Here is a 23,326-nt window from a genome sequence, read left to right as displayed (position 1 = left end):
ATAAATGTTTTGTCTTTATGACATTGACCTGGTAGCAATAGTGTTCCGACTAATAAATCAGACAGTCTATATTTAATCATTAACTTACTTTAAAGCCTTAACATCTGTTAACAATGTCTCACCACAGACGGAGTGATATTACGGGCAATCCATAATACATTAGAGTAAAATTATAGTGATTTTTAACTGTCCGGGAATTTATTATGTGACATATTCCAGATACATGGCCTCTTGTAAGAAAATGCCATGCCTGATTAATTGCTGTAGAGCTGTCACAGTCCTCATATTGAATATTTAGATAAATGCTGAAATGATGCAGATTGAATCTCTGGCCAAACTTTTATTGGTTTTAAGGGAAATACGTTTGCATCATTTACCGCCGTCTTGGTTTGTGCTTTGCAGGTAATGAAGTCAATGTTTGTTGTGGGTGAATTGTTGTCTGTTTCTTATAAACTCCTTTGCTCTGTCATTAAGTAATCATGTTGTTGTGTCTTTCAGTCAGAGAACGAACGTTGGTCACAGGGGCGTATTCAATATAAAAAGCAACTGAAAACGCTTTGTGGTGACGTTGCCCTCACCTCAGCATTTGTCTCCTACATGGGTTATTTTACCAGGCAGTATCGTGAAGAACTCCTCAACGACAAATGGATCCCTTTTCTCAGATGTCAAAAGGTAACATTTCTAAACCTGTTTTATAATCATGCATCATACTGGAAATCTCCCTTTTTTATGGGCCACCTTGATCCTCCACACTGAGTAGCACTACCCTAAGCAAGGCGACATAAATACCTGGCTTTTTCTCCAGGTCTCCATACCCCTGACCGACGGCCTGGATCCCATCCTCATGCTTACAGATGATGCAACTGTGGCTGCTTGGCATAACCAGGGCCTGCCGAATGATAGGATGTCCACTGAGAATGCCGCCATCCTGACCACTGGTGAGCGCTGGCCGCTCATCGTCGACCCACAGCGGCAGGGCATCAAATGGATTCGAAACCAGCAAGGATCCAAGTTTAGGGTGGTGCAACTAGGACAAAAAGGGTGAGAGAAATGTCTGTTTTAATATGTCTGTTGTTTTTTAAGACTTTCTTTACAAGCATATACTGGCTAGGTATAGTAGGGTATTACACTGATGTGACATTGATTATTACATCCTGTTGTCCACCCCGCAGGTACCTTGATGTAATTGAAGAGGCACTTGTCAATGGGGAGACAATGCTGATAGAGAATCTGCCAGAAAGAGTTGACCCAGTCTTGGAGCCTCTCTTGGGCAGAAACACCACCAAAAAGGGAAGGTTAGTCTTTTTAGTTCTCATATTATACTATTTTTTTTAACAATTTACTTTTCATTATGTAACAGGTCCCACAATAGTGTGTTGGAAGTGTGCTCCCCAAAATCAAAAATAGCTTTTAGTAGGCCTTACTGGGACCATACCAGTTTGTGTGTCTGTAGCTTAAATGCTAATGAGCTGTGTTTGACCACACTTGTTTTTGACAGAGTGGGTTTCCAAAAAGTGCTATTGTGAGCTTTATCTACTTTTTACATATGCACTGTGACTCCAACGTAAGAGATGCCATATGTCACATATAACATAACGTTAAGGATTGGGACAGGAGGACACAAACGCTAGCTACATTGGCATAGCTATGTGAGCTAAAATGTTAGCTAAAGTATACATTACATTCACTTTTTAACAGGCTACACAGCTAAGATTACATATTTGCTTAATAAAAACAAATGATCAAAACTCCCTTGTCTGAAGCTGACTGATACTAAAGCTCCAGGCTCTATGTCAAGATGCGTAGCAAAGCCTGCTTATTTACAAAGCAGTCCATATTTAAAGTGGTGGGTGTATCATCTAACGAGAGGCAAATCATGACGCCATGACAGCCCACATTTTTGAGTGTCTCCTTTTGTCAAAAAATGGAGCAAACAATTGACGGAGATTTGTATTTGTTGGGCATATACAGTACTGTTCTAACATCATTAAAAAGTCAAGTTTACATAATAGGGGACTTTTACCTGCAACATCACAGTTCAGCCCAAAATCACTGTTAATCTACCGTAATAGATTTTACTTAAAAGAGTCATATTTTGATTTTTTCTTCATTTAAAACATGTCTTTGTGGTCTACATAACATGTAATGGTGATGCTTTGGTAAAAATTTTGCACACATTTATATTTGTATTATATTTTCTGACTGTCTCTTCAGAATGCATTGTTTTGTAGGCCTACTTATTTACGTGCTGAAGTCACTAAAGTTTGGTTTAGTTATATGAATATCTCTGCCATGCCTCAATGGTTTGATAAACATTTTTTATGATTTATGGGGATCCCAAATAAACAAAAACAGGTACCAAGAGGTAAGAAAAGTTGGTTTTGTGTAATAGGACCCCTTTAAAATATACCGGTACTCAAATCCAAATAAATGCATTAGCCATGTTTTTGTGGTTAAAGACAATGAGATTAGACTGGTGAATCTCACAGAGCTGCAGGAACATCAGCAAGACATGATTAAACACATTATCATTGCCCGTTCTTCAAATTATTAATGAATTTACAGCACGTGTTACGCATCTCTGAATGCAATATATTGATCCACCTCTCAAGACAGGTGATAGATGTATATTTGTGTGTTCATATTCTTTAGGGGAATGAATATTGAACAGCTGAGCCTGAGTGTAGAAGAATGAGGAGCATTCATGGTTATGTATAAGGATTTGCAAGAGAGGTAGCATGAAACACTCAATTCAGTGGCCCTCCATCATTTTTTTTGTCCTGTCCAGCTACTCAGGCAAATTATATTGTTGATGTACAAAAGTAGATGCCCATATTTGCTGTACAGATATTTGTATTTGACTTTATTAAATGGATTTATATTCATGTTTAGCGCAGCCGGACCAGAGCAGGAGGGGATAGAAAGAGAAAAAAAGGAAGACAGAGGGGGAAATTGTGGGGACAAGAGGAGGATAAGACAAAGAGACAACAACAACAACCGCAACGAGAACAATAACAGAACAGCATCAGCAAATACAATATGTACAAATGTGATACGAAAAGTGATCGCAAAGAAGCAGGTAGTCATGTAACTATTCATAATACAGAAATGACAATGAACAATATTGCTCTACAAATGGAGCAATAAAAATACCAATAGAAATAGCACTATTGATAATGAATAATAACAATAATTATCTCTACTATCAACAATACAATTGTTTCAAATGCAACAATACATTTATGTAATGATAACTTGAATTACAAAAGAAAGCAGATAAATGGAGGGGAACAAAAAAATAGCAAACTGCATTAACCTTGTAAATTGTTATGGTAACAATAGGTTAAGCGTTGTCAGTGTGCCGTGTTTTACCCAGTTCCCCATAGGGCTGTCCTTCTCAAACAGTGGGGTTGACCCCCCTGGAGGGGCGCGGTGCAATGCCAGGAGGGGCATGTGTGATCTTGGGGAACATGCTTTTTTGCCATACCAGAATATGATGAAGCGTATGTAGTACTTGGCTTCAATGTAACCACGGCGGGATACATAGAAAGACTGGTGTGTTGTTTCCTTAAATGTTAATAAGTGGCCCTCCATCATGTTGTCGATTCAATTTAAAAATGTCATAATGATTTTCCGTGATTTACTGGATGGTAAACATTCACAGAATCTGGGAATAATCAGCTTCAAAATTGCAATTTCACCAGGATTATTCTAGATTATGTTCCTTCATGTTCAGTTGATTTCTGATGAGTTTGTCTTTACCAGTGTGGTTATACAAACCCCGTTTCCATATGAGTGGGGAAATTGTGTTAGATGTAAATATAAACTGAATACAATGATTTGCAAATCCTTTTCAACCCATATTCAATTGAATGCACTACAAAGACAAGATATTTGATGTTCAAACTCATAAATTTAATTTTTTTTTTGCAAATAATAATTAACTTAGAATTTCATGGCTGCAAAACGTGCCAAAGTAGTTGGGAAAGGGCATGTTCACCACTGTGTTACATAGCCTTTCCTTTTAACAACACTCAGTAAACATTTGGGAACTGAGGAGACACATTTTTTAAGCTTCTTAGGTGGAATTCTTTCCCATTCTTGCGATATGTACAGCTTAAGTTGTTCAACAGTCCGGGGGTCTCCGTTGTGGTATTTTAGGCTTCATAATGCGCCACATATTTTCAATGGGGGACAGGTCTGGACTACAGGCAGGCCAGTCTAGTACCCGCACTCTTTTACTATGAAGCCACGTTGATGTAACACGTGGCTTGGCATTGTCTTGCTGAAATAAGCAGGGGCGTCCATGGTAACGATGCTTGGATGGCAACATATGTTGTTCCAAAACCTGTATGTACCTTTCATCATTAATGGCGCCTTCACAGATGTGTAAGTTATGTCTTGGGCACTAATACACCCCCATACCATCACAGATGCTGGCTTTTCAACTTTGTGCCTATAACAATCCGGATGGTTATTTTCCTCTTTGGTCCAGAGGACACGACACAGTTTCCAAAAACAATTTGAAATGTGGACTCGTCAGTCCACAGAACACTTTTCCGCTTTGTATCAGTCCATCTTAGATGAGCTCAGGCCCAGCAAAGCCGGCGGCGTTTCTGGGTGTTGTTGATAAACGGTTTTCGCCTTGCATAGGAGAGTTTTAACTTGCACTTACAGATGTAGCGACCAACTTTAGTTACTGACAGTGGGTTTTGAAGTGTTCCTGAGCCCATGTGGTGATATCCTTTACACACTGATGTCGCATGTTGATGCAGTACAGCCTGAGGGATCGAAGGTCACAGGCTTAGCTGCTTACGTGCAGTGATTTCTGCAGATTCTCTGAACCCTTTGATGATATTACGGACCGTAGATGGTGAAATCCCTAAATTCCTTGCAATAGCTGGTTGAGAAAGGTTTTTCTTAAACTGTTCAACAATTTGCTCAAACATTTGTTGACAAAGTGGTGACCCTCACCCCATCCTTGTTTGTGAATGACTGAGCATTTCATGGAATCTACTTTTATACCCAATCATGGCACCCACCTGTTCCCAATTTGCCTATTCACCTGTGGGATGTTCCAAATAAGTGTTTGATGAGCATTCCTCAACTTTATCAGTATTTATTTTCACCTTTCCCAACTTCTTTGTCACGTGTTGCTGGCATCAAATTGTAAAGTTAATGATTATTTGCAAAAAAAAAATGTTTATCAGTTTGAACATCAAATATGTTGTCTTTGTAGCATATTCAACTGAATATGGGTTGAAAATGATTTGCAAATCATTGTATTCCGTTTATATTTACATCTAACACAATTTCCCAACTCATATGGAAACGGGGTTTGTAAATAGGATATGTTCTAGAAACCACCCATCCATCCATCCATCCATCCATCCATCCATCCATCTCTTCCACTTATTCGAGGTCGGGTCGCGGAGTCAGAAGCCTAAGCAGGGAAGCCCAGACTTCCCTCTCCCCAGCCACTTCGTCCAGATCTTCCCGAGAGATCCCGAGGCATACCCAGGCCAGCCGGGAGACATAGTCTTCCCAACGTGTCCTGGGTCTTCCACGTGGTCTCCTACTGGTCGAGGGAGGCGTTCGGGTGGCATCCTGACCAGATGCCCGAACCACTTCATCTGGCTCCTCTTGATGTGGAGGAGCAGCGGCTTTACTTTGAGCTCCTCCCGGATGGCAGAGTTTCTCACCCTATCTCTATGGGAGAGCCCCGCCACCCGGCGGAGGAAACTAATTTCGGCCGCTTGTACCCGTGATCTTGTGCTTTTGGTCATAATAGTTCTAGAAACCAAAGCTGTATTTGATTTCATGTCTCCATGTGTGCTGCTCCGCTGCACTGTTATCCATCCATCCATCCATCCATCTATCCATCCATTTTCTACCGCTTGTCCCTTTCGGGGTCGCGGAAGGTGCTGGAGTCTATCTCAGCTGCATTCAGGCGGAAGGCGGGGTACACCCTGGACAAGTCGCCACCTCGTCGCAGGGCCAACACAGATAGACAGACAACATTCCCACTCACATTCCCACACGAGGGCCAATTTACTGTTGCCAATCAACCTATTATAATTCAATTACTGACTGAATTATTTGCAAATTCCATCTCATAGGGATGTGTTAGTAGACTAAACAGTTGAACATTCTCCATATCGACACCATTCCTATGATTCCTACCATGCATACTTACATGGATTTGGTTCTGATTTGTATGGCTGACAGTACACAGCATGTCTTTGCATGTTAGCCACACTACATCATGTCTTTCCCGAGAACACAATTCATCATATTAAATATGATTATCAGTTTATTCCTTGTAGATGACCCGTACACTTGTTTCTGTCGATGATTAATACAACCAGCGGGTCGGTCATGATGGATCTGGTGGGGCTTCGCAGCTGAAGTTCATTAATAATTGGAATGTTGTAGAGTGTGAAGTAATGAATACTAATTATTCCTTTCATGGCTGACGGAAGACTACAAGACAATCCATCAGCACGGACTTTAATTTGGTGGAGTAATGGTTCTATCAATAGTACATTAATTCTGGCTTGTGAAGATATAGAGTTGAACCCGATTAGGACACAGGAAGCCTGTGCTGTAGAACCAGTGCTTTTGCCTTCCATCCGAGGGTTAATTAGAGAAAAATGAAAAGCCACTAGGATCATCAAGCCTGCGCTAATTTAATTGAAATGCAGGAGCAGATAAATATTGGCTGCTGAGGAAATGATCTTTCATATATATCTGTCCGGAATATTACTGACTCTTTAAGTTAATGCGAAGTTTGTTGAATTAAAAAGTATTTTTGTTTTACAAAGGTGGGAATGTTATTGGGTTGACAATGTTTAGAATCAGAATCAAAAGAAGAGAAGAAAACACACACGCACACACACACACACACACACACACACACACACACACGCACACACGTGCATGTGCTCATAGCACCATTGACAGTAACAAAACATGGCATGGCGCTGAGGAAAAACGCCACCTTTGATGCATCCACACTGGAGATCTAACAACACATATTGTACAAATATATGTAAAAATTCAATATAAATACTAGATTACAATACAAATATAAAATATTGAGAATAATAATAGTCACAATAACAATAACTACAATAAATATATAACAGAATGAAAATTAAGAACCTAAAAATAGTTTAAAATGATCATTAAAAAGCCTCATTAAAAACTTTTTTTCATAAATATCAACGGTCTCTGCAGTCCTCAAGCTCTCCAGCAAGCTGTTTCACAGGTGGTGCTTTGTTTTAGTTTTTGGTAAAGATAAAAGTTTGGTGCCAGAGGTATCCACGAGGGTTGACACGGTAAAAACAAGTCAGATAGATACAGAGGCGCAAGGCCAATACGACATTTAAAAACTAAAAAACGGAATGTCATCAGGTGTTGTTCTGGCTTCAAGATGGCCATGGTGTTTGGACTTGTTTGTCATCTTTGACATTCTGTGGTGTTTTTTTTTTTTTAATATTTATAAAATGTTTTAACGGAAAAAAATAGTACAGTACTCTCGATAGCGACTGGACTCTCTTCCACTCTACCTTGGCCAGCAGTGAGAGGCAATACTTGTTGCCCCGCGGCTCAGAGCCTGCACGTTGGAGTTTAAACCGGTAGACGAAAGGGTAGTTTCCCTCCGCATCCAGTTGGGGAGATGTGTCCTGACCGTTGTTTGTGCTTATGCACCAAACAGCAGTTCAGAGTACCCACCCTTTTTGAAGATCCTAGAGCAGGGGTCCCCAAACTACGGCCCGCCGGCCGGATCCGGCCCCCAAGCATCCAAAAACAGACTCACGGGAAGTCCCAAGTTAAAAAAAAGTGTTTTTATTTAATTATTTTATTTTTATTTTTAATCATTCCTTTCTAATCCTTTTTCTACCGCTTGTTACTTTTGGTATCTCCAAGGCGCTCAGGCAAATCATATTGTCTAAAAATGAATTTTCCCATCGATAACGTGACAATGTTAAATGTTGATGAAAATCAATGTTAATTGAGACGAGTTTATGATGTCACTAAAATGAGATATATAAACAACACTAAATTAAAGTGCACTTTTTGTACGGAACGCCACTACAATAGTTTAAAAACATGACGTCACACAAGATATTTCAATAAGTGTCAAATAAAAATTAGCTGCATAATAGGAAATAAAATAGTGTTCGTCCTTTGCTATGTGGTAGGTTCCTGCGGACATTATGTCCTTTTGTTGTCGACTCTTTTTTTCATACGGTGTTGATCTGGAAATGTTTGCCTCGGCATTTTGATGGTGTGGCACCGAACGCAGATGTTGACATGCGGAGTAAGCACTCTTCACTCTCTAGCAGGTGACTTTTCAAATGATGCTACATATTAGCAGCAATGTTACTTTTTGTAGAAACGCTTTTGCCCCACACTTGACAAATTATGGTTGTCTGTTCGACATATTCCCACTTGAAGCCAAACCACTGCCAGACGATGGACCCCCTGCTGTTTTTCTTGAGAATTAATTATTCCTTCATTTGTTACCAGATTCGCACGTTCTTTCTCTCGTATTACCATTCGCACCACAGCTAACGTTACCCATGCTGCTACCTCTCTGCTCAGCAAGGGCGTATACGTATGTGACGTATGACGTGACAGTATGTGACGTATGTAAGAAGGTACGCTTGCTATCTGTGAGACGGAGACACAAGGAGTGGGAAGAGCCTGTCGTGTAATGTCAGCAGCTAAAAGCAACTGCGTGAGAACGTATACTCAAATATCACGATATAGTCATTTTCTATATCACACAGAGACAAACCCACGATACATCGCGTGTATCGATATATCGCCCAGCCCTAGTTCAAACATTAAATATCTTGTCTTTGCAGTGTATTCAATTGAATATACTGTAAGTTGAAAAGGATTTGCAAATCATTGTATTCTGTTTTTATTTACGAATTACACATCGTGCCAACTTCACTGGTTTTGGGTTTTGTAAATGTTATGTTAACACTGCACCTTAACCGTAATCTGAACATGGAAGTGAAGCACCACCCACCTCTGAACGATGCACGCAGCAGGTGTTTGTTGCAGGGATGTTGTCTCTTCTCATGGCAAAAAAAAGAGTCCTTTTGTTGTCGGAAGAACATCTTGCCATGGCTTTGAGCCTATATTTCCATAAGGTAGACTTTCTTTTGTCCATGTCTGCTTGCTTGTGGCTCATCATTAGCAATTAAACAGCAGCCAAATTCCCCAAGGGTCAAAAAGGATGCTTGTGCGTTAATCGCCCGTTAAAAACGCAGGGGCCTGTTTGCTCCGTGGGTGTTGGCGTCTCCGCCTGCTGCAGTCGGGCTGTGTGTCTGGGGCCCCTGGGTCCTGTTTCGAATGCCGGCCTTGGTTGGGGTCTGCTGGCCGGGTCTAGTTCCCGCGTCCATCGTGGCATCTCGGTGCGTTGCTGGGTATTCTGGGTATTGCTGGTGTTTTGCATGTCTACCAACTGCTGGGGTAGTGACCTTGTTTGTCGACTTGTCTCTGATCTCCTCCTTTCCTCTCCTCCTTTTTTAAATTTTTTAAAAATGTTTTAACATATTTATTTTAATTGTTGTCTCTCTCCTCAGGGAGATTATCCCCCAGGGCAGTTGCTAGATGTTCCATCTCCATCATGGGGGTCCCTGCAGGTGAGACCATGGCCCTGTGCTTGGCGGTCCTGCTGCAGCCGACTTGAATAGGGTGGCCTGGGGAGGGCCCCGCCGTGCTCTCCTGAGGGGAGGGGGAGAAGGACGACGGGGGGTTGGGCTCGTGCTCGTGGTGGACCGGTTGTTTGTGGGGCAGAGCGGTCCTCCCGTCCGGCTACAGGAAATCTCTAGGCTCCCCGGGGCTGGGCATTCTGTCTTTCTGCCTGAAAGATGTATGGTCTCCCGTGCCTTGTCTTCTGGCGGTCGTCTCTGTCTACGACCTACCGGCACCGTGGCCCCGGCTCTGGGGGTCCTTTCGCTGGCCGTTTCAGTTGTGTAGGCCGGTGGTTCCTTGTTCCCTAGGTACTGCACCTGCTGTTTTGGGTTGGGCTCTTTGGGTGGATGGGGCCACATTTTGGCTCCCGCTCATACTGGTAGACAAATATATTGTACATTCAAACAAATATACATACGCACATACACACATTTATTTATACATATATACTGTACATATATACGTACATTCATTCATATACGTATACATACACGCACGCATAGGTCCTTACGCACATACAGTACATAGGTAGGTACATACGCACATACACACACAAATACAGTATATACATACACACAGACGGTACATACATCCACAAGCACATTCTCTGTACAAACATACATATACACATACTGTACATACACAGGCACATTTGCATACATACATTCATGCATATAATCACATTTTGCTTCTATTTCTTCCCCTCCATTTATCTGCTTTCTTTTGTAATTCAAATTCTCATTACTTACACTATATTGCCAAAAGTATTTGGCCACCTGCCTTGACTCACATATGAACTTGAAGTGCCATCCCATTCCTAACCCACAGGATTCACTATGATGTGGGTTCACCTTTTGCAGCTATTACAGCTAACTCTTCTGGGAAGGTTGTCCACAAGGTTGCGGAGTGTGTGATTTTTGACCATTCTTCCAAAAGCGCACCGGTGAGGTCACACACTGATGTTGGTCGAGAAGGCCTGGCTCTCAGTCTCCATTCTAATTCATCCCAAAGGTGTTCTATCGGGTTCAGGCCAGGACTCTGTGCAGACCAGTCAAGTTCATCCACACCAGACTCTGTCATCCATGTCTTTATGGACATTGCTTTGTGCACTGGTGCACAGTCGTGTTGGAAGAGAAAGGGTTCTCACAAGGTTGGGAGCATGGAATTGTCCAAAATGTTTTGGTATCCTGGAGCATTCAAAGTTCCTTTCACTGGAACTAAGGGACCAAGCCCAACTCCCGAAAAACAACCCCACACCATAATTCCTCCTCCACCAAATTTCACATTCAGCACAATGCAGTCCGAAATGTACTGTTCTCCTGGCAACCTCCAAACCCAGACTCGTCCATCAGATTTTCAGATGGAAAAGCGTGATTCATCACTCCAGAGAATGCGTTTCCACTGCTCTAGTGTCCAGTAGCGACGTGCTTTAGACCACTGTATCCGACGCTTTGCATTGGACTTGGTGATGTATGGCGTAGATGAAGCTGCTCGGCCATAGAAACCCATTCCATGAAGCTCTCTGCTTACTGTACGTGGGCTAATTGGAAGGTCACTTGAAGTTTGGGGCTCTGTCGCAACTAACTATGCAGAAAGTCGGCGACCTCTTTGCACTATGCGCTTCAGCATCTGCTGACCCCTCTCTGTCAGTTTACGTGGCCTACCACTTCGTGGGTGAGTTGCTGTTGTTCCCAAACTCTTCCATTTTCTTATAATAAAGCCGACAGTTGACTTTGGAATATTTAGGAGCGAGGAAATTTCATGACTGGGTTTGTTGCACAGGTGGCATCCTATGACAGTATCACACTGGAAATCACTGAGCTCCTGAGAGCTGCCCATTCTTTCACAAATGTTTGTAGAAAAAGTCTCCATGCCTAAGTGCTTGATTTTATACACCTGTGGGCGGGCCAAGTGATTAGGACACCTGATTCTGATCATTTGAATGGGTGGCCAAATACATTTGGCAATATAATGTACAGGTAAAAGCCAGTAAATTAGAATATTTTGAAAAACTTGATTTATTTCAGTAATTGCATTCAAAAGGTGTAACTTGTACATTATATGTATTCATTGCACACAGACTGATGCATTCAAATGTTTATTTCATTTAATTTTGATGATTTGAAGTGGCAACAAATGAAAATCCAAAATTCCGTGTGTCACAAAATTAGAATATTGTGTAAGGCTAATACAAAAAAGGGATTTTTAGAAATGTTGGCCAACTGAAAAGTATGAAAATGAAAAATATGAGCATGTACAATACTCAATACTTGGTTGGAGCTCCTTTTGCCTCAATTACTGCGTTAATGCGGCGTGGCATGGAGTCGATGAGTTTCTGGCACTGCTCAGGTGTTATGAGAGTCCAGGTTGCTCTGATAGTGGCCTTCAACTCTTCTGCGTTTTTGGGTCTGGCATTCTGCATCTTCCTTTTCACAATACCCCACAGATTTTCTATGGGGCTAAGGTCAGGGGAGTTGGCAGGCCAATTTAGAACAGAAACTCAGGCACGGGTAGATTTTGCGCTGTGTGCAGGCGCCAAGTCCTGTTGGAACTTGAAATCTCCATCTCCATAGAGCAGGTCAGCAGCAGGAAGCATGAAGTGCTCTAAAACTTGCTGGTAGACGGCTGCGTTGACCCTGGATCTCAGGAAACAGAGTGGACCGACACCAGCTGGACTGCTGCTGAGTGGTCCAAAGTCATGTTTTCTGACGAAAGCAAATTTTGCATTTCCTTTGGAAATTGAGGTCCCAGAGTCAGGAGGAAGACAGGAGAGGCACAGGATCCACGTTGCCTGAAGTCTAGTGTAAAGTTTCCACCATCAGTGATGGTTTGGGGTGCCATGTCATCTGCTGGTGTCGGTCCACTCTGTTTCCTGAGATCCAGGGTCAACGCAGCCGTCTACCAGCAAGTTTTAGAGCACTTCATGCTTCCTGCTGCTGACCTGCTCTATGGAGATGGAGATTTCAAGTTCCAACAGGACTTGGCGCCTGCACACAGCGCAAAATCTACCCGTGCCTGGTTTACGGACCATGGTATTTCTGTTCTAAATTGGCCCGCCAACTCCCCTGACCTTAGCCCCATAGAAAATCTGTGGGGTATTGTGAAAAGGAAGCTGCAGAATGCCAGACCCAAAAACGCAGAAGAGTTGAAGGCCACTATCAGAGCAACCTGGGCTCTCATAACACCTGAGCAGTGCCAGAAACTCATCGACTCCATGCCACGCCGCATTAACGCAGTAATTGAGGCAAAAGGAGCTCCAACCAAGTATTGAGTATTGTACATGCTCATATTTTTCATTTTCATACTTTTCAGTTGGCCAACATTTCTAAAAATCCCTTTTTTGTATTAGCCTTACACAATATTCTAATTTTGTGACACACGGAATTTTGGATTTTCATATGTTGCCACTTCAAATCATCAAAATTAAATGAAATAAACATTTGAATGCATCAGTCTGTGTGCAATGAATAAATATAATGTACAAGTTACACCTTTTGAATGCAATTACTGAAATAAATCAAGTTTTTCAAAATATTCTAATTTACTGGCTTTTACCTGTATATACATTATTGCATATGAAACAATTGTATTGTTGATAATTGAGGTAATTATTGTTATTATTCATTATCAATAGAGCTATTTTTATTGGTATTTGTATTGCTCCATTTGTGGTGCAATAATGTTCATTGTCATTTCTGTGATATTACTATCTACCTCACTAACTGGTTCTTTGCTATCATTTTTTGCATCTAATTTTTATATTGCGTAATTACTGATGTTGTTCCATTGTTGTTGTTGTCTCTCTGTCTTGTCCCTGCAATTTCCCCCTCTGTCTTCCTTTTTTTCTTCTTTCTATCCCCTTCTGCTCTGGTCCAGCTGCGTCAAACATTAAATAAATAAATGTAATATAGTCAAATACGAATAAGGTGTATGATTTGCCTGAATGGCTGGACAGGACAAAAAAAAAAAAAACTGGTGTAACGTGGTCCCTCCCTCTGGTCCTTGTCAGCACGCACGCAGTGGAGTTTTGTAAGCATTGTAGATTTTTGATATTCTTTTTGGGAATTCCAGCGAGCCCGGCATTATAAAACAACAGGAAATGAAAGCATGCAATAGCACCTCTGTGTTGGCCTGAGAGATACATTGGTGGTTACTGAGGTATCTGACCAAGTTCCTATAAAAATATAGTTTAGAAATATTTTTAATACACGGAATAAAAGTCAGCTCAGAGTCAAAAATGATTTCCAGATTTGTTTTGGTCGTGTTGGTTTATATTCTTGTAATTTTGGTAAAAGTTTATCTTTCTGGCTTTCAGGACATATAACAAAAACCTATGTTTTGTCCTGGTCGAATGTACTGCCATCCATAAAATGCAGTTGAAAAGGTTATGTATTGGTCCTATGTCATCAGGAGACATGGCAATGTGCAACTGTGTATCATCAGTGTAACTTTGGAAACTGATGCCATGTCTCTTAAGGACATCCCCAAGAGGCAGCATGTAAAGATTAAAAAGAATGTCACCTAAAATTAAGCCTTGGGGAACTCTGCATCTAATTTCCTTATTCAGACACACACACTCACACACACACACACACACACACACACACACACACACACACACACACACACACACACACACACACACACACCAGTCAGTGACTATCTGTGTAACAAGTTTGATTAATTTTATGACAGAAAGAACATTTTAATAATGATTGTGTCCCATTTACTATTAGACTTGTGAGTCCCAACTCTGTGTTAGGTTTCCCAACCCCCTGTTAGACATGAGTAGTATGATGTTATATTACTGCATATAATTGAACAAACTCACAATTAATCAAGCTGTACTTTGGCTAGCTTTGTAAAACATGTATTATTTTGTGTCATCCAGGTACATTCAGATTGGAAACAAAGAGTGTGAATACAACAGTAATTTCCAGCTTATTTTGCACACCAAACTGGCCAATCCACACTTCCCTCCTGAACTCCAGGCTCAAGTCACTCTCATAAACTTCACCGTGACCCCTGCTGGTCTGGAGGAGCAGCTGCTGGGACAGGTAGTGTCCCGGGAAAGACCTGATCTAGAAGCCCAAAAGGTAACCCTCCCGACTTCAAGAAGTCTGTCAAATTGTCTTGCAACTCTTCAGTGGAGACGACATTAAAAAGTATAATTTGTTTTCTGCACGCTTTCCAAGATGGAGTTGACCACACAGCAGAACCACTTTAAGATAGAGCTGAAGAGGTTAGAGGATGATCTGCTAAGTCGCCTCTCTTCAGCCTGCGGTAATTTCCTGGGTGATATTTCTCTTGTGGAGCAACTTGAGAACACCAAGACTACAGCGGCTTACATCCAGGATAAAGTAAGACACTCCCATGTAGCGCTTGTCTGTCATTGTCCGTCCCATTTTTTGACACCTGATGTTTATTGAACTCGCTTGTAAATGATATGTGATTTGCAGTTTGTGTAATGAGCAGCTTTTGGAGCATGACTGAGAGCCTCATAGCTCATTCTGTGCATTTGGAACACACAGGTGGTGGAGGCCCGTGAGAATGAGACAAAGATCAACGAGGCTCGGGAAATATACCGCCCTGCTGCTGAGAGAGCATCACTCCTCTTCTTCATCATCAATGACCTCAACAAGATTAACCCCATGTACCAGTTTTCTCTCAAGGTATAGCCTCTACCTCTCAGAGGTCATGTGCCAGTTTCTGTAACTCATCTGTCTGATTTTTTTTTAATTAGAATCATTTGTTGTTGCCTGCAATTAACCCCATCAATGAACACCAATTAATCCACAGTTTGCACACTTAACTTTCAATAAAATGTCCATTTGCATTTTCTCATTAGCTGACCACTGTTCTTGTTGTCTTGCAGAGCTTTATCTCAGTGTTTAGCAAAGCAATGGAGACTGTGATATGCGAGGAACATGTGAGCAGTAGAGTGGCAGCTCTCACTGAGGCCATCACCTATTGTGTATTCCTATACACAAGCCAGGGCCTGTTTGAGAAAGACAAGTTAACCTTCTTGTCACACACTGCCTTCCAGGTAAGGGACTTTGGGCCGCCTCAGAGGCTGATCTCCTCCTGTGTCATCCCTATAAATCAAAATATATTTCTGCCCTCACATTAACTTCAATTAAAAGCAGTCAGCAGAACCATACGCTGCTATTGATTACCTCTCACACCTCGCTCACCAGCTGCTGTTCAGACAGTTGATTCTGACAAGGGGGTTGGTTCTTGTGGCATAATGGAATTATCTGTCATTCTGGCTACATTTTTTTCCATCTAGGAAAGTGTGTAGCTATGAAGGCTGTCCTTCACATCACTATTTCACATTCTGAAGTAGTTTCTTTGTTGAAGACTTGTTTAACTTTGAAAAAACATTGAAAAATGATTCATAAGACAGAAATACATCATTGCAAAACATTATTCTCAACAGATTCAGCTTAAGCAGAACCTGATTGATGCACAGGAGTTTGACTTTCTCCTGCGTTTCTCGGTGAAAAGTAGCAAAGTTAGCCCCGTGTCCTTCCTCTCACCACAAGCCTGGGGAGCCATTAAGGTACTGTATTGTATGATTGTGCAGATGTAGGTTCGCACAGAAGTTAATTCTCACATTTTAGCAACCATCTTATCACTATCTTATTAATAGCTGGTAATACTTGTTTACACTCAAGCATGGTGGTAGCATCATAGTCTAATGCTGAATGGGTACTGCCAGTGTTCTTGCATGACATGCTCCCCATTGGCACCCCCTGCATTTTCGCATGCATATGAATCCAAGGAAAGTAATGCGTATTGGAGGACTCTTTCACATTACCTTAAATCAGTTTTTCTCAAATAGTGAGGCGGGCCCCTCTGGAGGGATGCATTGCGATGCCAGGGCACATGTGTGACCCCAGAGAACTTGCTTTATCAGTATCATGTAGTATAATACTTTAAACCCCTCTTTGAAAAGCTGTGCACCACAAAACATGCTCAATGTAGCCATTAATCCTGACTTCCTCATTTGGATTGAAAACAATCAGCACATTGTTTTATTCATTTTTGTTTTTGTAGGTTAAAGTGTTTAATATATTGTGCTCCTGAGTTATTGTTGCTGATCCATTAGATTTTTTTATTACTTAATGAGTTTATTTTATTTTATTTGTCAGTAACAAATGGGGATATGTCCAAAAAGGAACAAGCGTTAGAAAATGGATGGATGGAGTATCATATGGTTAAACTCTGTTAAAATTGTTTTTATAGTTTCAATAAGGATTTCATTTCTTTAAAATTTCAGACAAATTGATGTACTTTAAATATTTTCTATTACAGACTAAAAAAACAATGTCAATAAAGTTGTTTGCTGTTGTAAGTTGAAATAGATTTATTTCTGTTTTTTTTTTTTTTTTTTATATTGATAAGGTTAAAATGTGATGCAAAGGTCTAAATGATACTATTTATAGACGTTTGAGGGGATGTGCGCAAAATATTTTCTTCTTCCTGGGGGTTCGTAACAGAAAATAATTGAGAAGCACTGCCCTAAATAACAATTTTTTTGTATTTTGTCTCTTAATATGCATGTCTCACACTATAAACAAACGATTTGTTAGGTTATGATTCATGTGAAGATATCAAAAATTAAGTGCCACAAGGCATGCTGGTATTGCTTTTGGTTTCCCAGTAAAAAAAAACCAACATAACCTAATAAATCAAACATTTAAGTGTTCATGTACATTAAATGCCAACATACAAAAAATATAGCATTATGTAGGGTAAAGAGTGTACTCATGTGAAATATTTTTTCAATGCACTTACATTTCCGCATTCATTGGCGCCATATGCATGCGCAGATGCAGGAAGGGCATCTCGCCAGAACACTTGCACAGAGAAGCTGCGGTTCGTTGTGGGAATCATTAATTCCAAAATGTCAAGTAACATCGTGAAGCTGAGCATGATCCCATCCCTTGGGAAACTGGGTTACGTAGCGGGATTTCAACATGATAACAAGCCGAAACACACCCCAAAGATAACAAGTGTCTTGTTTAGGAAGTTAAAGGGGACTTGAATGGCCAATGTCTTCCCCAAACCTGAACCCAATTGAACACCTGTGGGCCATTCTCAAGCAAAAGGAAAGGAGTTGGTGGAGTGCAAGATGTCTAACATCAATCAGCTCTGTTATGTCATGAAGGTGTAGAAGAGGATATTAGTAACAAATTGTGAAGCTTGTTGGATTCCATGTTCAGGAGGATTAAGACAATGGTGCTCACACTAAATATTCACACAAAGGACAGTTTGTTTACTGTGTCTGGTGTACTCACTTGTGTTGTCAGCTCTTTAGACAATATGGCTCTGTGGTCATTTTTTTCAGAGGAAATTAAATCAATGCTGATTTTCAAGCTGTACATAGTCTACTCTAAGTAAATCCATGCTTCTTTTATATACTGTCCCTTGAAAGGACATTATAAAGTGGTTGCTGTAATGTGAGGGATGTGCTCACTTTTGTTTGATATTGTAGATAAACTTGTTAGTTCAATGTTTGTCTTACATTCTTCTGCCTTCTAAATGTAGACTATCTCTACAATGGAGGCTTTTAACGGACTGGACAGAGACATAGAAAGTTCACATAAACGCTGGAGAAAGATTGTTGAATCCAGTTGTCCTGAGAAGGAAAGACTTCCGCAGGACTGGAAGAATAAAAGTTGCATGCAGAAGCTTATCATCTTGAGAGCTCTGCGGCCTGACAGGGTGACCCACACCTTAAGGTGAACACATGACCATTTGTTGTTGTAAGCGTTGTATGGCAGTACGCTTTAACAGTGTTTCTTGGCAGGAACTTTGTGGAGGATAGCATGGGAGACAAATACGTTGAGGCTTCCAGGCTCAACTTTGACAAGTTGTATGAGACTAGCAGCCCATCAACACCTGTGTTTTTTATCCTCTCACCAGGCGTTGATCCACTTAAAGATGTAGAAAAACTAGGTATTACTCTATTTATGTGTGTCTAATATCTACTATTTCCCTTTTTTGTTTGATATTCTAAATTCCTTTTTTTTTTTCTTTTTAGGATTAACGCTGGGATTTTCAATTGACTCGGGCAATTTTCACAATGTTTCATTGGGACAGGGACAGGAAGATGTAGCTGAAAGGGTACTTAAGAATTCCTCCAAACTTGGACACTGGGTCATTCTGCAGGTAGGAAGATTTCCTATTCACTCACTGGCTATTGTAGCAGCACAACGTTGTTCTTTCAGCCCATGCACCTAATGATATTATCTGCTCCCCGAGTGGGAAATAGACTCAATTTGGTTCAATAAAAACTATAATTGGCTAGATCAGCTCTATAAATCCTTCCTTTGAAAAGAGTAGCTGGCAGCCAAGCAAGTCCCTGATGGTTTTCCCAATTAATAAAGGAAGACATTTTTAGAATTGTATTATTTTTCTCACCTAAAAAAATAATTTCCTAATATTGACTTTATTTTTGGTTTTCTAGAACGTGCACTTGATAGCGCGATGGCTCTCGGCTCTAGAAGCGCTCCTGGAGACAGTGGCAGTGGACAGTCACCCTAGCTACAGGGTTTTCATCACTGGAGAACCAGCACCAAGCCCAGAGCAGCACGTCCTCCCCAGAGGAATTCTGGAGAACTCCATTAAAATCACCAATGAATCCCCCACTGGCATGAACGCTAGTGTGCATGCAGCCCTTAACAACTTCAGTCAAGTGCGTTATAGTTTGTACCAAAAAGCTGTTTTTGCATGTGCAAAACTGGGATTAATCAGAATTGCATGTTTTAGGACACTCTGGACATGTGCTCACGAGAACAGGAATTCAACTCCATGTTGTTCTCCCTCTGCTTCTTTCACGCGTGTGTCACGGAGCGACGAAAGTTTGGCCCTCAAGGGTGGAACCATAAGTACCCTTTTAGCATTGGGGACCTCACCATCTCAGCTAATGTTCTCTTCAACTACTTGGAATCCAACACCAAGGTAATATTCGTAATCATTCATTTAACATTGTTTTTATGTGTGAGAGGAGTAACTTTTTGTTCAGTAATTGAAATTAATTTGGTGAATAGTTTTTTTTATGGATACTTCACTATAAACATGCAACCTATAATTCAGCTTTATTTCAAGATGACAAAAAATCCATTCTTGTGGATCTGCTCTACTCACAAATCCTAATGTGTTGCTTTTAGAGCTCCTATTACTCTGGTCAGAAGCAATCATGTCTCCAAGGTGTTCTGCCCTCCAGAAAAAAAAACGAATGTCCTTCATTATGTTAACCAAACAGTAACCCGTATGTGCGTATACAGAGAATTCATTAGGAGAGCAATGAAGCATCGTCCTAAATGTAATTACATGCAGCCAATGTGACAGTTCACAACACCACATAAGTGATCACTGCAATTAGAGCTGACGAAGGAAGCAATTTGCAAAACAATACAGGTACAAATGATTGTGAACCTCCAGCTTTTGTAATTTGTTATGAATCGCAGGTTCTCTTCTCTGTCCTTAACCCTCAAATTATTATCCCCTGCTGAGGAGAAAACTCCTGTGTCACACACACAGACACACACACGCAACATACACGTTAGATCAGTGTGTTTAAGGAAGCATCATAACACCATTATAATACTTATGTGACTAAAGTCCACGCAGGTACCTTGGGAGGATTTGTGCTATCTCTTTGGGGAAATCATGTATGGAGGACACATCACTAATGACTGGGACAGAAGACTGTGTAAGGCCTACCTGCAAGAGTTAATGCATCCTAAAATGGTGAGTTACTGTCTGGCATATTTTTTAACAACCTATGATACGTATCTTTGCACTACAAATTAATTTGAACTAATACCACAAGTTTGTAATGATCAGAGTAGATTATGTTAAGAGGTACCAAACAAGAATTTGTTGACAAGGGAAAGAGTGCCCTCTTGGGATGCAAAGCTTAACTGCAGTTGTATTTTTATCTGTGACCAATATTTGTATCTTCACTTTGTGTTGATGTCAGTTTCATCAGTGAACTTAAATACTAATTCAGTGCACCAGCTGTAATTCATACATAGTAATTGCTTGACAGTTTGAAGGGGAGCTCTGTCTTTGTCCTGGCTTCCTGGCTCCTCCGTTCATGGACCACAGTGGATACCACACTTATATTGATGAGCACCTTCCACCTGAGAGTCCCATTTTGTACGGCCTTCATCCCAATGCAGAGCTGGAGTGCCTCACTCTCATCTCAAACAACCTCCTAAAGATTCTGCTGGAGCTGCAGCCCCAGGGCTCCTCCAGAGGGGAGGGGGAAGTCTCAAACACAGAAGAGAAGGTGTAGACTTGCACTTTAAAAACAATAGCTGACTTCTATGCATCACAAAACAATGTTTTTTTGTTAGGTCAAGTCTATTATTGAAGATCTTCTTGACAAGCTTCCTGAGCAGTACAACATGGCAGAGATGACGTTGAAGGCAACAGAGCGAAGCCCGTACATTTCAGTTTGTTTGCAGGAGTGTGAACGCATGAACCTCCTGCTAGAGGAAATGAGGAAGTCTCTTAACGAGTTGGATCTTGGCCTGAAGGTTTGTTTTTTGGAAGTGTCTTTTTGGTCAGCAGTCTTGTCCACTGCATCATTCCTTGGGGTTTTATGTTCATGTTTGCAGGGAGAACTCACCATCTCCTCCAGTATGGAAACTCTGCAGTTGGCCCTGTTCAATGACTCTGTTCCAGACTCCTGGGCCAGGCTGGCTTACCCTTCTACTAAAACACTTACACACTGGTAAATACAGGCCCTTTACTGCACCAAAAGTTATTACAATCCTCACATTATAACAACCTTTTTTCATTAGATTATACCTTCCCAAGGAATTATACTATAGAAATTAAATTTAGTAATCAGTGTAGATCTTGAGTAGCAGTATACAGTTATTATCCAGTAAAAATAACTCAGCCCACAACCTCTGTTGTTTAAATAGCTGGCAATTAATGCCAACACTCAAGCATGGTGGTGGTAGCTTCATGAGTGCTGGTTCAATTAGGCAAAAATTTTATTCCAACAAGTGGGTGTATTAAAACACTTGCAAACTTGATAACGCACGTGAAGCTGATCTACTCAGATTGTGCGCAGAAGATTGTGAGTTAAATTGAAAGTGCATTCCATTTACTGTGGCTGTGTTCATGTTTATGCAGAATATATGCTGATTATCAGAATGCCACCAGCACTGGGAAGAGGAGTTGCAAATATAATAATTCAGCGTTCCCAATGTGATTCATCAAGACTAAAACTGTTATGTGGCTGCTAGTTTGTGTCTATATTTAGCATGTTTGAAATATGTTTACAAACTGGCACAGTTATGCACAGATGGTTGTGAGAAAGGAGGCGATCGTGCTGCAGAGAAAGCCGATGGACGAGAAAATCCTCCATCCTACATGTGTGTAACATATTTGGACTACCAAAAAATAATAGACATATCGTGTATTTAGCAATATCGTTTTATAATTTCATAACTTTTGGATGACTGAATGAGGAACTGCACAATTTTCCGATCATTCACAATCCCTGTATGAGACAAGAACACACATTATTCTCTTTTTCGTGCATCCTAAAATACGGCTTAAAATAGTACTAGATGGCTAACAAAGTAGCTATCATTCATTCATCTATTACGCCTATAAAGCACTCTAAAAAACATCCAAAAACCGCCAACAATACTCCATTTACATGCCGCAACCTGCATTTTAACCAAGAATTAGCGACATTGTTATTATTAGAGCTAACCTTGAACCTTGACGTGATTACAGAGGTTACATAGTATGCAAATCGATTGCGTTCATCTTGTCTTTTCAAATAGATAGGTGCAAAGTTCTTGTGTTCACACAAAGTTTTTTGTGTAAAATAGTTTTCCTACCTGCTGGCAGTTTCAGCTGACACTTCAGCCTTCATCAGAGCTGTTGTAGCTTTCTGGTGTGAAGTGTCTAAAAACAGCTGACATGGTTGGGAAAACTTTCAAAATAAAGTTCCCCGACCCGACCATATCTGTTCTCCGTTCTGGCTTCGCCGATAGAGAAACCATTTATACCCCTTCATCGGTGTTCATGGTCTTGACCCACCGCTTCGTGAATTCCATAGCCTCCTTGTTCCATCTCTTGTATTTATTTGTTTCTGATGATATGACTTTTCCCTTGTCCCAGTCCCTGATGTGATTGTTCCTTCTGCAATGGTCCATTATAGCTTTTCTTTTAGTTTCTTGTTCTGCTGTTTGTTTTTTGTGTTCTGGTAAACTTTGCAACTGTCTCCTTCTCGCATTCATGTTTTTCTTCTTTGTTCGTCCGGTCTCCTTAATATATGTTTAAATGCATGATTTGCATGGGATTTCGTATATGACGTCACATTTCCTATCCTGTGTTACCGTATTTTTTGGGTCTACAAGTTGTTGCCAAAGTTTTTTGTATGGTTTTACTGCTGTGTTTATTTTGAAGTTTTTCATGATGTGTTGTATGGGTTTTGCTATTCCTGTGATGTATGGTGGTGTTATCATATCTTCATTTCTTGTGTCGGTTTCTTGTTTTTGTTTTGGCTTTCTTTCTTTTTTCTGCCTCGTTTGTTGTTTTCCTTTCTGTATCGCCCATCTTGGAT

General features: G+C 40.8%; 1 protein-coding gene across 4 annotated transcripts in view; it reads left to right on the top strand.

Annotated features, from left to right (window-relative positions):
* LOC133600244 (dynein axonemal heavy chain 11) overlaps window positions 1–23,326 on the top strand; it is a 79,895-nt gene that overhangs the window by 53,620 nt on the left and 2,949 nt on the right. For all 4 annotated transcript variants that reach the window (XM_061953173.1, XM_061953155.1, XM_061953163.1 and 1 more), the window contains 17 exons: window positions 499–672; window positions 806–1,041; window positions 1,173–1,295; window positions 14,609–14,813; window positions 14,913–15,077; window positions 15,249–15,389; window positions 15,593–15,763; window positions 16,157–16,279; window positions 18,271–18,464; window positions 18,533–18,681; window positions 18,767–18,894; window positions 19,193–19,420; window positions 19,495–19,686; window positions 20,350–20,478; window positions 20,780–21,022; window positions 21,090–21,272; window positions 21,354–21,469. In XM_061953173.1, coding sequence (XP_061809157.1) covers window positions 499–672; window positions 806–1,041; window positions 1,173–1,295; window positions 14,609–14,813; window positions 14,913–15,077; window positions 15,249–15,389; window positions 15,593–15,763; window positions 16,157–16,279; window positions 18,271–18,464; window positions 18,533–18,681; window positions 18,767–18,894; window positions 19,193–19,420; window positions 19,495–19,686; window positions 20,350–20,478; window positions 20,780–21,022; window positions 21,090–21,272; window positions 21,354–21,469 — 2,900 coding nt within the window. The remainder of the gene's footprint in view (window positions 1–498; window positions 673–805; window positions 1,042–1,172; window positions 1,296–14,608; window positions 14,814–14,912; window positions 15,078–15,248; window positions 15,390–15,592; window positions 15,764–16,156; window positions 16,280–18,270; window positions 18,465–18,532; window positions 18,682–18,766; window positions 18,895–19,192; window positions 19,421–19,494; window positions 19,687–20,349; window positions 20,479–20,779; window positions 21,023–21,089; window positions 21,273–21,353; window positions 21,470–23,326) is intronic.

The sequence above is a fragment of the Nerophis lumbriciformis genome, linkage group LG04, assembly GCF_033978685.3.
Source record: "Nerophis lumbriciformis linkage group LG04, RoL_Nlum_v2.1, whole genome shotgun sequence".
Classification (NCBI taxonomy): Eukaryota; Metazoa; Chordata; class Actinopteri; order Syngnathiformes; family Syngnathidae; genus Nerophis; species Nerophis lumbriciformis.
Note: the sequence above shows the minus strand (reverse complement) of the source record. Positions and strands in the feature narration are given on the sequence as shown.